This window comes from Podarcis erhardii, assembly GCF_964252035.2.
Source record: "Podarcis erhardii genome assembly, chromosome: 13".
NCBI classification, from domain to species: domain Eukaryota; kingdom Metazoa; phylum Chordata; class Lepidosauria; order Squamata; family Lacertidae; genus Podarcis; species Podarcis erhardii.
Window position 1 is genome coordinate 35,138,449 of NC_138502.1, and position 16,336 is coordinate 35,154,784.

The 16,336-nt window shown below is 47.3% G+C and overlaps 1 protein-coding gene and 1 long non-coding RNA gene across 6 annotated transcripts in view; both read right to left on the bottom strand.

Moving 5' to 3' along the window:
• Positions 1-440: 440 nt before the first annotated feature.
• On the bottom strand, positions 441-4,592 carry LOC309328290. Its single transcript, XR_014150739.1, has 2 exons — positions 1,753-4,592; positions 441-1,577 (listed from the first exon to the last, which is right to left on the bottom strand). It is a non-coding gene; the product is annotated as an uncharacterized lncRNA (long non-coding RNA).
• A 1,220-nt stretch (positions 4,593-5,812) lies between these two features.
• The window catches only part of HDAC5 (histone deacetylase 5), a 119,670-nt gene continuing 109,146 nt past the window's right edge, over positions 5,813-16,336 (bottom strand). For all 5 annotated transcript variants that reach the window (XM_081837644.1, XM_081837646.1, XM_081837645.1 and 2 more), the window contains 6 exons: positions 16,016-16,113; positions 14,209-14,327; positions 13,025-13,158; positions 11,217-11,301; positions 10,269-10,422; positions 5,813-8,933 (listed from right to left, as the gene is read on the bottom strand). In XM_081837644.1, coding sequence (XP_081693770.1) covers positions 8,894-8,933; positions 10,269-10,422; positions 11,217-11,301; positions 13,025-13,158; positions 14,209-14,327; positions 16,016-16,113 — 630 coding nt within the window. In that variant the 3' untranslated portion in view covers positions 5,813-8,893. The remainder of the gene's footprint in view (positions 8,934-10,268; positions 10,423-11,216; positions 11,302-13,024; positions 13,159-14,208; positions 14,328-16,015; positions 16,114-16,336) is intronic.

Below are 16,336 nucleotides of genomic sequence, written 5' to 3' on the forward strand. Positions count from 1 at the left end.
CTCTGTGGTTTAACCCATAGCACCACCCGCGTCCCTCTAAAGAGGCATAGGTTGTCTCTTTTCTGGTATCCCTAGCAAATCACTATCTCGTTTTTGTCCCCATTGTTGCCTTTGGAAGGCAACCTTAACAAACTATGTTTCCCTGGATTCTTGGGGTATGTGTGTGTCATGTGGCTTAAATGCACGTTTGTGTACACAGTCCCAAGTTGGCTTTTCTTGTTCTAGAAACGCCTCCTGCCTCAGAGGCGCGTGCAGTGTTTCTTTCTCTCTGCCAACAGCAGAACCAGGGACGATCCAGTGAAGCGAAACGGGTGGGATATTCAGGACAGACATTCACACATTTTAGCCGTTGGGTCCTGCTAGTCTGGGAAGTGGACACAAGACTCACATAGGAAAAAAAAGCCCAGACAGCTCCTCCACACATCAATTCTACAACGGGATATTGCCAGAAACAATTTTATTTACACAAGGACAAACATTGGAACATATTACAAAATACTCAACTGAAAATTGTATCCAGAGCGAGATAAAACAGAGAGAAAGAGAAAGAGACAGAAAGCAGGAGGGGAAAAGCAGGAAAAATAAAATAAAATTACAGTTATTCCCACTTGTGGGGGCATCTTTCAGCAACATGAGAAGGGGGCTGGTTAGAGGATTGGTGTTGTGTTTTTTGACAAAGTCCCTCTTTCCCTCCATGAAAACAGCCCCCTTGGCAACTTAATACTGGTGTGGAATCTTCCACAAAACAGGAGCTGTAACGCACACACACACACACAAACACACAACTTGTTCCATGCTGTTGTCCTAAAGACTCATGGCTTTTCGAAGGAGTTGCTACTCTTGGCCAGTTCTGACTTCCCACCCTCCTCCCCCTAGAAATAATTTTTTAAAAACCAAGATGAAAAATATGGCTGGTGGATATTTGTCTTCCCACCCACCCTAAAAAAAAGGTGGAAAAATGTAGACGTGGCAAGCCCTACCTGCGAGTTCTGCGTAACACAGACTGCCTGGCCTCAGATTTAGCTGAAGTTTCTATTGCTCTGGGTGAACGAGCCGTACAATCCCAACGGTGGGATTTCATTTGATACCTGCATTCACGAAAACCACGAACGTAAAAGCTACGTCGGTGCAGAAACAGGAGTACTGGACACAAAACATGTGCAGTGTGGAAGGGCGGGGGGAATGACAACAATGCACATGAAAATCCATGGCTCGCCCTCTCCCCTCCAACATGCTGCTGCTGCTTGACATCCACATGTGGAAGCCCCAGTGTGCAAGGCAGAGTTTAGCCATAGGGATGGAAGCAAGCATGCAGCCTTGCGCAGAGCTCTGGGCCTGCACAGCGGATTTCCACAAGCTCCTTGGTGGACCTGCGAAAAGGAGATGTGGGTCAGAGAACTGCCTGCTCACGAGGACAAAGGAAACGCCTGCATCTCCTTTGTGGGTGGACAGGAAGGACTTGAGCACCCTGGGAGACTGCCTCTCTCTATGACCAGCCACAGACCTGACCACAGCGAACCTCACAGCCCTGATTCAAATAAGAGGCTTCCTCATTGTCCCTGCTCTTTATTACACCTCTGCTCCCACCAGTGGCGTAGCGTGGGTTGTCAGCACCCGGGGCAAGGCAAGTAATTTGCTCCCCCTAACCCTGAGTGAGCCAGGTAGGGGCAGAGAGCTGCGAGTGCAAGCGCCCCCCCCAAATGTTGCGCCCGGTGCGGCCGGGCCCTCCCTGCACCCCCCATGCTATGCCACTGGCTCCCACTTTATTCGGCACTAGTAGACATCTACCTTGGCTTGTGTCAAACCAGTGAGCTACCTTGACGGCACTTCAGCTAAGGACACTCATTGGGTTCAATCGGCAAAGGGGAACTTGCTGTTCCCCTTTGGCATAGCCAATGGTGAGGGATGATGGGAGTTGTAGTCCAATAGCACCTAGAAGGCTGCAGGTTCCCTGTTGCTGTGTTCAGTTCACTGAAGCAGTGTTTCCCAAGCTTGGACTACAATTTCCATAATTCCTGCCCACCAGTCCTGCTAGCTAGGGATGATGAGAGTTCTAGTCCAAAAACAGAAGAGAGAGCCATGTTTGGGGAACCCTGCACTAAAAGCCTCACTGATTTCAGCGGGAACTATGTCAAGTCATGACGAACAACCTCATTGCAACTTAAGTCTGGATTCATGAGGTACCATGTTTGAGCGTCCTCTAGTTCTTAACAACCAAGACAACATCCTCATCCTGGTCCCATCAGAAAAAGGAAGGCGTGTGGGATACTTCAAGGTTCCGATCTGGAGGAGTGGATGAGGAGGAACTCCTCACAAAAGAATTTTGATTGGCCAATGACAGCGGCATTCAATATCAGTCATACAAAGGCCGTCTGCCATTGGTCAATACAAATTTTGGGCCATGATTGAGGCCATTCAGGAGTTAGGCCTGGCCTAGTCAACCACTCCTATCTTTGTAGGGCACTAGGCCTCACACCCAGGAACTTAGATCTTAGGTTAACTTCTCTATCCACAGCCAGAATTCAAACTTGCAACTGGAGATGGGAGGGCAGGCCAGCAGCATATAAAGTGTATGTGGTTTCATAGCTTCATTCCAAGCCCCCAAGGAAGGCTCTCTCAGGAAACTGACACAGCTTTTTAAAGAAGATAAATCCTCACATTCTTCTTACAGTGCCCGAAATATCACCAAGAAAAGTTCCTTGATCCTCCAAAGGGGCATTTATGGGGGTATTTTAAACTGGGAGTGCGATGACATCTATCCAAACAAATCCTTGCATATATACTGATCCGCTGTGCTCGCCCCCCAAAACCACACTTTTGCCGCTGATAGCAAGTGGTTCAAAATGTTAACTAGAGGGAAAACAGGCAAGTGCACTTATTCCAGGATTGCAAGGGAGAACACGGCAAGCACCCATCCATCAATCGGTAGTAATTTAATTGTTTTAACTGCTTTTAATGTTGAAGTTTAAGTTGCTGAAGCTTATCTAAAAGGATGGGCGTTGTTGCTGTTATTTCCACTGACTAAAAGTTGGAAGAGATCTAGAAAGCTGTCAAGTCTGATCTCCTGCTCAAAGCGGGGGAATCAAGAACCCAAAACTCTTTTGAGGTACAGTGGTACCTTTGTTCTCGAACTCAGTCTGTTCGACTTCCAAAATGTTTGAAAACCAAGGCGCAACTTCCGATTGGCCCTGAAAACAACACCAACAGCCAAAACAGACGTTCAGCTTCCGAAAAACGTTCACAAACCGGAACACTTATTTCTGGGTTTGCGGCGTCCAGGAGTCGATTTGTTCGTCAACTAAGCTGTTCAGGAACCAAGGTACCACTGTATTTGAAGTGCACTTACAATTAACAAAGAAGTTTAATATTCAGCCCAAATTTACCCACTTGTAAGAAGTCCATTAGATCTAGTCCTCCCCTTTGGGGGAAGCCAATAACAAGTATTTGCCCTCTTCTGTGTGACAGGCCTTCAGGTATTTGTAGAGTGATATCACAAATATCGATCTATCCATCTATCTACTGTGAAGCTGGTGAAGATGTAGAGTGCAAGACCTTTGTGACAGGGGCATGCAGATAGGTGCCTTGCGGGAGGCACTGCGTCAAATTTCTGCAAGCTACACAATACAGATGCAAAGCCTGCATGGATTCCCCTGCTTCTCCACACAGCAGAAATGACAGCTTAGGCAAGCCATTCAAGGGACTTTGCTGAGCCATCTGCACTGGGGAGGCCGCAAAACCACACACCACATTGTACTTCCCTTTCACATCTGTTGTACATTTGACTAAGCATAAATTAAGGACAGGTGAAGATGTGTGTTACTATAGCAGCTGAATCATTATGGAAGCATAATCACTATTGTACAGAGATTTGGAAGTCCTTGCGCAGAATCGAGTTCACGGGCAATCAGTTCTGCCATATTGTGGCAAACAGTGCCGATTGGCTTGTGCCTGGGATGTCACAAACCTTCCTCCGCTCCCATTGCAATAGCTGCTTTTCAGATGCAGTTCTTTTTTAAAAAAATAAATACATGAAGCGAGAAACATTTAAACAGTGCTTTTTTTCTATAAAAAATGTTTGGGGTACTCTTATTTTGACTCAAGGAAATCACCATTTTATAGTTCGAATCGGGGGAAATAAATACAGTAAACTGACAAAAGTACAAAGATTTAGGGGTCTGCGTCCCCCCCAGAAAAAAGCACTGCATTTAAATGAATAAATGTTCAGGCTGCTCTCGCTTTATTTCTTACAAAAAGACTCATCTGAAGACTGGAGGAACAGCACAGCCAACTGAGCTCACTGTTCAAATCACTGATCTGTCAATGACAATTGGAAGATATTGGGGAAATACCAGGCTCCCTCTGGGGGGAGGTGAGACACTCACCCCATGCAAAGTCCTATTTAAAGGTGCATCTGTCCACTCTAACAGGTACAAGGTGGAGATGTGGGAAGCTCTCAAATGAACCTACCCTCAGAAATTGGTCGCATCCCTGTTCTGGAGCAGGTGGCGGCTGTTGCTCATTGAGGCAGAAGGCAGAGAGGTCAGCAGGAGGTGGAGCCACAGCCAACTCATTCTCGTTTTTTGCCCTGACCCTCTTGCTGGAGCAAAAAGTCGGGAGCACGGTGCCGCTTCTTGCAGCAACAGAGGGCTGCTACCACGAGAAAGATCTCTTCTGAAAGCCCAAGCAGAGCTATCTATGGGTGCTGAGCTGCTGAAGTCAGGTCATCTTATGGGATGGCCTTTTAAAAAGGCATGGGTCACCCACGAGCCATGGCAGCACATCTGCTGTTGCACTTATTTGCTCATTATTAGGGGGGACAATTTATTATATACCGGTTTCATTTAGCTTAAGCGGTTTACAAGATAGATTAAAACATCTTAAATAAACAGCAATAGTGATGATAATGGGTCTGGTGCTTCAGAAGTAGAGGGGGGCACCAACTGTCTTGCAATGACGACTGAGACGAATATATAAGGATTTCTGGTGAGGATACATTTTACTGCTTCCCCCTCCTTCTCCCCATATGGCTTATTTTTCCTCACTATTCCTGCCAAATGTACACCTGTGCATGGATTAAAAAAGGTATGAAATTAAGAACTGATCAGAAATTAAGGGGGAACACTGCCATCTCTCACCGCTCAGTTAGCTGGATTCATGCTTAGATGGTCCTCAGAATCTACATACCGCGCTGGGTAATTTAACCACAGAAGTTTCTCTTTGCCAGGGAAGGTAAGAACCTGTGGCACTCCAAATGTTGTTTGCAGACGACTCCCATCATCCCCGGCTACTGGGGGGACCACACTGGCTGGGGCTGATGGGAGCTGTACCTCAACACAACACCTGGCGGGACGCAGGTTCCCCCATCCCTGCTCTGCTGCATGAATTCTGAACCTCAGAACCTGACAAGGCAAGCTTAAAAAAAGCAAAAACCCAAAGGCAGAAAGTGCCTTGGGGTGGCTCTAAGTTAAGGGGAGGGTCAGGGATGTTTCAGCCCACAGCTACGGAGAGGGGCCTGTTCCTGACCTCATTGCCTTTTCCGTGCCTTATCTCTCGTTCTTGTCTCTCTAGTCAAAACAAAATAGGAGGGCAAAAGACTGCTGTCTGCAGAAACAGACCACGCCAAGCCATTTATTTTTGCTACGTCTTAGCCTGCTTTCTCCCCTGAAACTCGGAGACCCAAAGCAGCTGAAAATACTCCATACACGCAAGAGGAGCAGCATGGCAAAACATGTATAACCCTGGGCTTTATCCCAGAGGCGGTGGGGTGGTGCTCTGCTTGTGTCAGTGAATGGGAACTTGTGACTCTCACTTGGGGCTCCACCAGCCCCAGCCAAGCGTGGCCCAATGGTCAGGGGAGCTGGAATCCAACCAAGCCCCCATCCCTGAGCTTATGTACTCTGGAGTCCAACCCATGTTTGTTTTTTAAATCAGCAGAAGGCTGAGCACATGTACATTCACCCACCCACTGCTGCACCTGTGACTAAACACTTCCTAGCAGTGGCCAGGCTGCCCCCAGGTATCCCGGTGGGCCAAAACATATATTTCCATGTTGGTGGGTGAGGTCTGCATCCCCACTTCCCTTCTCCCTGGCTTGGAAGGCTTTCTGCATGCTAGGCACTGCAAGGATCTTGCCTTCAGGCATGGGCTGTGCCTCATAAATAAAACCAGGGCAACGGATGTCTTTTCTGCCCTGGGCAAGTTCTATGGCTCCCTCTACTGGCTGTCTCCCACAGCACCAAAGGAAGGAAGGAAGGAAGGAAGGAAGGAAGGAAGGAAGGAAGGAAGGAAGGAAGGAAGGAAGCCCCGCCTACTAGCCCCACTCTTTTTGTTCATCATGGCTATGTGTGTGATCACCTCCATCATGGGATGGAGCATCTTTGCAACCCTCCACCTCTCCCATATGGGACCCTTGGATGGATTAAACCAAAGCAAACCCAGAGGAACCCTAAAGCAGACCCTGGCAAGGATAACAACCATAAGTGCAGCTAAAAAACACATCACAGTCTCACATTCCACACAATGTCCCGTCCCCCCCATCCCCAGTGCCCTCCCCCACCACGCACAGCTTAGAAATCCCATTGCCCTGAATTAGTGAAAACAATACCAAGCCCCATCTTCTCCCTTGTTGCCTTATCCCTGCTAGCAACTTTCCAAAGGAAAGGAGAGTTTGGTGGTACAAGTTAAAAAAATACTATTAAATAATACATCTGTAATAAAATTATATACCTTTTTTTTTCTTTATATCCATTTCTTTTAAAAGCTAAAATTGCTCTATGGTTTTTTTATTCCCCCACCACAAAACATTTTTCTTTTCTTTTCTTTTCTTTCTTTTTTTGGCTGGTGAAGTGACAGCAAAGAAATTCTCTCCTTTTTTTCTTTTCTTTTTTTTCTCCTTTTTTCTTTTTCTTTATGAATGGACAAAAAAGTTTCATCGAAACAAAGTTTGTGCACGCGATACAAGAAATCAAATTATTTACAATAAATGACGAGGAATCTTTCGAACGATGACGGAGGGAAGTAGGAGGAAAGAGAAAGAGAGAGAGAGGAAAGAAGAGAGAGAAATCCTCAAGAAAGCATTGGTCATGAAACAATCAACATAAGCAGTTATCTTCATTACAAAAGGGATTTAATGACACATGGCATGATCCAGCTAAGGTAGATGCACGCTCGTAAACAGGCCTGCACAGAGATATCGCTTGCCAGATTGGGAATGTAGGCACCAAATCAGATTCTGCATTGCATTGCTCTGAATGAACATCCTAGCACAGAGCTTTCCAAATTTTTCAAGTTTAGCGACACACTATTTGGACATGCATCATTCTGTGACACAGTCATTCGGTTCTGCGTCATTTCGTGACACGGTAATTCAGTTTTACTAGCAAACCGGAGGTTAAACAAACCCCTTTCCAGCCCCGGGAGGAGCACGGGGAGCGCCTGTAGCCAACACACTTAACATTGTCGCAACACACAGTTTGGAAAGCTCTCTCTTAGTGTATGTTTGAATCGATACACCCACCCACATTGTCTAGTTTGCTTGATAACCATTTGTTTACAGCTACAGCTGGATCAGGCTCAATGCGCATTGGTGCTGGGGATTTACACGTGATTCCTTCCCAAGTTTGTACAAGATGATCTCCCTTAGAGATGGTTAACTTAAGCAGGGATGGTGGGAGGGAGGGCGAGAGGGAAAGAGGAAGGGATGGAGGAGGAGAAGCAAACCTCACAGGGAATTTAAGGCATTAACAAAAACGACTTAAAGGCACACTTTTTATTTCTCCCCCCCTTTCTCCTCAACCTCGGGGGTTTCTTCTCCTAGAGATTAATTCAGGAGGACTATACAATACTGAGGAACACTTTTTTTTAAACAGCTGAAATGGGTCGGGAGAAAGATACGCGACTGAGGCAACACAGATAGGATTTAAACCCAAGGATCTAATGTCGCAGGGAGGGGGAAGAAGTGAGAAACTGCCAAAGGGTAGGAAATGAAGAGGCAGGGGGAAAGGCATTTGGGAAGCGGGGTGGGTTTGCCTTCGGATGCCCATCTCAATGTGCAAAAACCCGGAGCAGAGAAATGGCATTTCAGGAACAGGTTCGGCAAGAAGGGGCAGGTCCGGCCCAGCCCAAGAGGCAGTACAGGTGGCTGCCTAGGGCAGCAAGAGTCCCAAGGGTGCTCCAGGCGACTTGGGAAATCCCTAAAGGGGGACGCGCAACTCCCCGCTCCTGCCCTAGACCCTAGAGAGGTGTGGAAGCAACTGCAAGCCCCCTCCCCAGATTTCCTGACTGCAACCTATTACGCCCCTCACTCCACAAACAAGTGAATGGAGCAAAATAACAACAACAACAACAATAATAATAATCCACTTGCATGAAGTTAAGGGGAGAGAATCTGAAACTGGGACAACCTCCAAGGAAGAAATGTAGTGTGTGTCTGTGTGTATATATATGTATGTGTGTGTGTGAAAATTATTTTTTTGTTACCTAGGGTAGCAAAATGGCTTGCACCAACCCTGAGAAGGGGGTGAGTTTAGCGGCCAGGGAGGCAGGGGGAGCAGGAAGGAGAGGGAATGATGTCTTAAGAATGGAACAAGAGAGGAGATGCTTGCTTGAAAGCCCCCACCTCACCACCATTCCCCTCACAAAAATCCTTAAAGAGTTAGGACAAAATGGTGATGCTGGTGAGAACATATGCCAGGAGACTGACGCGATCACGCACACACACACATGGGCTCGTTTTGTCCAGTGCAACTCTTTTTTTTCCTTTTTTTTAATAGATTAAAAAAAAATCAATTCGTAGTAGTTGTTGCTGTTGCTGCTGCTGTTTTTTTTAAATGGACTCACAGAATTACCAATTAACCCACAGAGTGACAGCTACACAAATCAAAGTCTTGGCACTTCACAACACGGGCTCGGCCTCCATTGGCTCTTCTGCTGGCCTGGAGAGAGAAGACAATAGGACAACTGGTTACTGGCCTCCATTGGCCCAGAGGCAGACGCAGCTATTGGGTTTTACAGCTGTGATGTCAGAGAATGGTCAAGAAATATTTTAACTGCCCAGGCAGAAGGGGCCAATCGCAACGTGCTGAAAGTCAGCATGGTGGTCAGAAAAACGGAAGGTTTGCTCAGGATGAAGACAACGGCCTTATACACAGAAAGAAAGGAAAGCTGGCTTATATCGAGTCAGACCACTGTCTACACTGGCTGGCAGCACCTCTCCAGGGCTTCACCTGAAGATGATGGGGGTTGAACCCAGGACCTTTTTGCTGACAAACCATGTGCTCTACCACTGAGCTATGAGGTAGGAAGCGGTTAGGCAAGGTCAGGAGTTGAGAAGCTGAGCAGAAAGAGCACTCAGAAGTCAGAGGCGCTAATAATAATAATAATAATAATAATAATAATAATAATAATAATTTTTATTTATACCCCGCCCTCCTCAGCCAAGGTCGGGGCAGCTAACAAGCAATAACTCCCTCCTTTGGCAATCTTCATGGAGCTCTGGCCCAATGGTTGCCAGTGGTTCGATTTGAATTAATTTTATAATGAATGATTTTAGAGTGTTGCGTTGTGTTGTACTGTTTTATTGTTGTTAGCCGCCCTGAGCCCGGCTTCAGCTGGGGAGGAAGGGATATAAATAAAATTTATTATTGTTATTATTATTAATAAAAACAAGTTGAATGAATACAACTTAAAAACAAGATTAAATACAATTAAATTATTGAAACATTAAAATATTAAAATGCAGCCTCATCACAGGAGGAGAAAGGAAAAAGAAAAAAGAAAAAGGGGGAGGGAATCAAATTGGCTCCAAGCCAAAGGCCAGGCGGAACAACTCTGTCTTATAGGCCCTGCAGAAAGAAATCAGACCCTGCAGGGCCCTGGTCTCATGAGGCAGAGTGTTCCACCAGGCCGGAGCCAGTGTTGAAAAGGCCCTGGCTCTGGTTGAAGCTAATCTAACTTCCTTAGGGCCCGGGACCACTAGGGTGTTGCTATTTATGGACCTTGAGGCTCTCCGTGGGGCATACTGGGAGAGGCGGTCCCATAGGTACGAGGGTCCTAGGCCACTAAGGACAGAGACAGGAAACCTGTGGCCCTCCAGATGTTGTTGGGCTCCGACGCCCACCAGCCTTCATCCAGCATGGCCAATGGCTAGGGATGATGGGATTTGTACTTCCACAGGGCAACGCATTGACTACCCTTGACCGAAAACACTTATGATAAGATGCCTGCGCCCTCTGATATGGTTTCCCCCTGATCTAAAGGAGCAAACGTACCGGACATCACTGTCTGCTTTGCCCTGCTCTGTGTCCACTGACAGCGACGCCATGGCACTGACCGTCTCGGCCTCTTCTGCCTCACCCTTCTGCGCCTCCAGCAAGGAGCAGCCGACCATCGCTGCAGAACATTTCACTGAGTTCCAGTGCTTACCTGAGACGAAAAGGAGCAATGCGTCATGAGGGAATGGCCTGTCCCGTTTGAACTTCTGGAGCTGCCCTCCCAGAACACTCATGCGATTCCAACCTCTCTTTCCATCTATGTACAAAAGCCTTCCTTCCTTCCTTCCTTCCTTCCTTCCTTCCTTCCTTCCTTCCTTCCTTCCTTCCTTCTTTTTTTGCAAAGTCTTTGGACACAGTCCCTGAACTCCCCAACCGCAATCTCCTACTATAACCAAACCTGGGTACAGCAGGAGTCGTCAACTTTTTGCAAGCTGGAGAAACTGTTGTGGGTGCACATGCTTAACGCCACAACCTTTACTTAACTTCTGTCCTTGGTATCACTTGCGGGAACAGCTTTAAACACACTGTCCTCAGAGTCTCGCCATACACTGAACAATAGCAAGCCCATATTGGCCACAGAGGACGCTGCTGTCACTCGTCTTAGGGCCATAGTGAGAGGGTCAATACAGTTGTACTTTGGAAGTCAAACAGCTTAATTGCCAAATGTTTTGGCTCCTGAACGCCGCAAACCCGAAAGTGACTGTTCTGGTTTGCAAACTATTTTTGGAAGCTGAATGTCTGGCGGGGCTTCTGATTGGCTGCAGAAGCTCCCTGCAGCCAATCAGAAACTGTGCTTTGGTTTTCGAACGTTTTGGAAGTTGAACGGGCTTCCGGAATGGATTCTGTTTGACTTCCAAGGTATGACTGTCAGTGCTTTAGCAAACCCCTATCTGCAACATTCCATCCTTTTGTTAATTTGGTATCAGAAATACGACAAAATCTTACTCTGGATTTCAATGACGTTCTCCAGTGTGGCCACAGCATTTGCATTGGGCTTCTGCCGCAACAGAGCTTGATCCAACTGTTCCAGCTGCGTCAGAGAGAGAGAGAGAGAGAGAGAGAGAGAGAGAGAGAGGGAAAAGAGCGCTCAGTTTCTACGCCGAAAGATCTGAGGACTCAAAGCTGACTGGAAGTTGTGAGTGGGGAAGAAGGAGAAGGAAAGGCAGGCAAGAAACAAAAGTGCAAAGCTAAGAAGAGGGGAGGGGAGGCCGCAGGTGAAAGGTGAAAGAACAGGGCCTGATGGAGATTCCTTTCCTGTGGAGCCTTAGACCAGCGATGGGAGGCCTGTGCAGTTCTCTAGATGCTGTTGGACTCCTATCCCCGCCAGCCAGCATGGCCAACGGTCAAGGCTGATGGGAGTTGTAGTCCAACAAAACCTGGAAGGCCGCCCAGGTCCCCCACCCCTGCCTTGGTCCCTTTCTCCTTCTGTCAGTACTCATAACCTGAAAGAAAAGCATGTTGATGTTTATGCACTCAGAGAAAAAGGACAAGAAAGGGCTAAGTTATGGGTGGGCTGGTTAATTTTGGGTAGGGTGCTTGTCCTGTACCTGCAAGAGTGTGTCAGCAAGCATGTGAGAGTGACTCGGCACAATCTAAAGTACAAATACACTTGAGTTTGAAGCAAGTTTGCTCTTGGCCCCTGCCCTTGGCCAGAGCTTAGTCTGTGTTGGAAAGCAGTAAGGAGTCTGCATGCTGCTCGAAGGATTGTATATAACCTATAAGCTGTGGAACTGCATTATACGGTCAGAAAAGGGACTGACCCTACCTAGAACTGTCTGGTGTTTTTCTGTTCCACTGGCATACTCCGCTGCCGTGTTGAATGAGCAACTCTGCCAGCCCCCAAACAAGGCGTATCCTTCCCCTTTTTACCTCTGCCCACCTCCTCCTCCTCTGCTTCCCTCGGTTGCCTCCCCCCGTGTTGAATTATTCCCTTTATTATTTTAATTTGTGAATCTCCTTCGACACACATCTCCCAAGGCAATTTACAGAAATATAAATAGCTTAAAAAATGTCACAAACCCATACAGTGGTACCTTGGATTACATACGCTTCAGGTTACATACGCTTCAGGTTCCAGACTCTGCTAACCCAGAAATAGTACCTCAGGTTAAGAACTTTGCTTCAGGATGAAAACAGAAATCACGCGGTGGCAGCAGGAGGCCCCATTAGCTCAAGTGGTGCTTCAGGTTAAGAACAGTTTCAGGTTAAGAACGGACCTCCGGAACGAATTAAGTACGTAACCAGAGGTACCACTGTACTAGTATAGGTTTAAAAACAACACCTAACAACACCTCAGGCAGAGGCCTTTTCATCAAGCTGGAAAACCTTTAGACTTGCAAGCTCTTTGGGGCAGGGGCCTGTCCTCACGTACTCCCATAAACCACTAATTGGCAGTGCACAATCTTTTTTCTCCATGCAATTTTTGGCTGTGTCCTAAACTGCAGCAGTCAAACACACAGCTTCCTGTTTTCGGCCACTGAAGTGGACAAGCTCCACCGATTTCCAGCTGGGCCTTGTGGAGGTGCCATCAGCAGGGCAGACGTCCGAATGCATATATAAACAGAAACTGGCGGGCATTGATGTGCCAGGACAGACATGCCTTCTTTCTCTGCCTTTCCCACCCCACGAAGCAAATGAGTGCCAGACCTCTTTTCAGAACCTCGGCCAAAGATTGCCCAAAAGCTTTGGGCATCGTCCCAAGCCAGCAGGTTGAGGCTTCGGGACTGCTGCTCCCCCGTGCCAGCTGCACTCACCTCAAGGCCAAGCAAGGCGGAAACGCAGGCTTCGGAGGCATCGCAGATGGCTGTCAGATCGTGACCTCCTTCCAGCGCCAGGACGACACGCCCGCCCGCCAGCTTCATCAGCTGCTTGGTCAGGTGCCCAAAACCTGTGTGGCCGGGAAGAAAACAACAACAGAAAAACCAGAAAGATGAAAAACCATCATTTTCTGATTGAGATGCAGTACTCATCCTTCTCCCTCAGCTAAAGATACTGGCCAGTAAGCCATTATTCACTTTTGACTCGCATTCATAGGCTACCTCAAAATATTGGGGAGGTGAGGGCTAAGCCGCTTGAATGGATAAATAATAGGCGAGTTGGAGCTCCAGCTAGTGCAAGCACAAAGGGGCCATAGGTCACTGGCAGTGTATGCATGAATAAAGTCCCAGGGACAATCTCTAGCGTAGAAACATAGGCCCCAAATGGCTCAGAGCACAACCGTTCAACATATAGGAGTGCTGGAAGCTGCCTTATATTGAGTCAGGCCACTGGTCCTGTGCAATTCTGGGTACAATTCTGTGGCCGTTGGGATGCATTTTGGTTTGCCTGCTGATGAAACTGAGTGTATGATGACTGATAATATTGTCATTTATCTTTTTAGACTCCTAAGTAGTAGCAGTTGCCTGGACATTGTCCTGTTCGCCTCTGTATACTTCCATCCTTATTCAGACATTGTGGCAGATTGCAATGTTTAGCTGTTGATATTGTGAGGCTTAGCTGCTGATAACATTGCAGTGTTTAGCTGGTGAGTTATTGAGATGTTAGAAATCAGATATAGCCTAACCCTTACACACACTGTGATTCGCAATATATTGCCAGCTCAAATACTATGAAACAATTATCACGACGTGAACCTCAAACCGGTTTTGGATGATATATTGATATATTGCCCAGCCCTAGGCAGTGGTTCCCAATTAGCTAAGTACTTCAGACCTCCTGTTTTTCCTAAGTCAAGCCATGGACCTGTTGTATTTGAAAATTCCAATATCTCTATGGTAGTTTTTGTCATGTGAATGATGCCACGGACCCCCTGGGTGGGTTACGCGGACCCCCTGGTGACTGCAGTCCCCCAATTGGGAGCCATTGCTCTATGTGAATGGCTCGTTCTATTTACAAACCAAGGCGAGGGGGGCTCCCCTCCCACATGACCCACACTCACATTTGGCCGTGACAGAATATCCACCCAGTGGGGACAGGTGTCCCTCCACAGCATCGAAGCCAGCAGAAACGAGGACCACGTCTGGGGAGAACTCATTGGCTATTGGCATCACCACAGTCCTGGGAAGACACAAAACAGCCCTTAGAGGTCTCTTAGGAGGAAACACGACAGCACCAGCGCCAGCCCTGCCCTATCCTACTGACAGGGGAAATTCTAGCCATGCTCACCTTCCTGCTTTTTTCATTTCCCCAACACACTGACTCAAACTAACACCCATCTCTGTTGTGTCAGGGGGTTGTGAGATTATCATGGAAGGTCTACTGCTTTCTAGCCCCAACAGCAGCTTCCTCCTGGATGTCTCCCTACCTAGACTCCAATCAAAAAGGTGCTGGCTAGGATAGGTCAGCCTCCCACAACCTGGTACCCTCCAGAAATTCTGGACTTGAGCTCCCAGCATCCTTAACCAGCATGGCTAATGGGGTCATGGATGATGGGAGTTATGGTCCAAAATGTGTGGAGAGCACCAGTTTGATTCCCTCAAATGATAAGTGATAAGGGAAGGACCAGACTTCTGAGAGGAGAGAGACTGTGCTGGCCATCAGGCAATGGCTTTTTCCACCTGCTTTATTATTTTATTTTATTTTACTATTTATTAAATTTGTATACCGCCCTATACCTGTAGATCTCAGGGCGGTTCACAGCCTTGCCTCACCCTCCAGCCTTAAGAGCCTTCCCCAGACCATGACTTTAAGAACAGCAGAAGCAGCTGAGAAGAGAGGAGAGGAGTTCAGGGATGTTGTTTTTAAAATAAGTTGTGTGTCTCTGTTTCTCAATTGGATCCCTTTGCATGGTTTTGTATGTATCATGGTGATTTTACGTGTTGTGACTTGCTGTTATTTTTATTCATTATAGCTTATGGTGATTATTAAAGAGTGAATTTCTGTTTAATTATTGCTTGCTGATATTTTATTGTGCACTATGATAATCTAATAGATTACTGAAAGTTCCTTTGATATGTTGTTTATTTTAAAGTTATGTTTTTATTATGACTTCTTTGTATTGGATCAAGTTGTTGTAAGGTGTGTGGTCTTATGTTGGGTATTTTGTTTTTTCTTCAGCTTGTACGCCACCTTGTGTATAGCAATATAGTAAGGCAGTATACAAATTAGAAGTGAAATGATTATTATTTCTACCCTGTGTACCTAACTGCGATTGCAGTTCTCCATGTGCTGGTCCCTTATGTGATCATTAACAGGTAAAAGTTAAAAGCTAAAGGACCCCTGGACGGTTAAGTCCAGTCAAAGGCAACTATGGGGTTGCGGCGCTCATCTCGCTTTCAGGCCGAGGGAGCCGGCGTTTGTCCACAGACAGCTTTCCGGGTCATGTGGCCAGCAGGACTAAACTGCTACGGGTGCAAATGAACACTGTAATGGAAGTCAGAGCGTATAGAAACGTCTACCTTCCCGCCACAGCGGTACCTATTTATCTACTTGCACTGGTGTGCTTTTGAACTGCTAGGTTGGCAGGAGCTGGGACAGAGCAATGGGAGCTCAGTCCGCCATGGGGATTCGAACCACCGACTTTCCGATCAGCAAGCCCAAGAGGCTCAGTGGTTTAGACCACAGCACCACCCGCATCCCTTGATCATAACAGCACCACCCACATAAAAGGAGCAGTCGGTGGCAGGCCTGTGAGAACGCTGAAGTTTGCTGATGCACACAAAACCCTTAGGGGGAAACCCTCTCAGTGCGGAAACCCAGTGTGTGAGCACCCCTGGCAGAGAAAGCCCCACTCCCAGCAGGCCTACCGGAAGGCAGTCAGATACTCCACGTCACCAATGGGAGGGTCCACTCCACCAGTCCAGGCAATGTTGACGTTGTAACCTACACCCATCCCGCTGCCAACCTGGAAGAGAGAAGCCTCGTAAGTAACAAATGCTGGCTCTTATTCGCAGCTTGGATCATGCACCGAGCTGCCGGTGGGAAGGGGCAAAGGGACACTGGCATACATCTGAGGCTGGGGGGGGGGGGAGAACTTGCATGCAGATGGACCCCAGAGAGAATGCAGAAGCACAACAGAGAAGCGAAAGAGAGAGGGGAGCAAGGGCAGCAGCATGCAGGACGCCTGC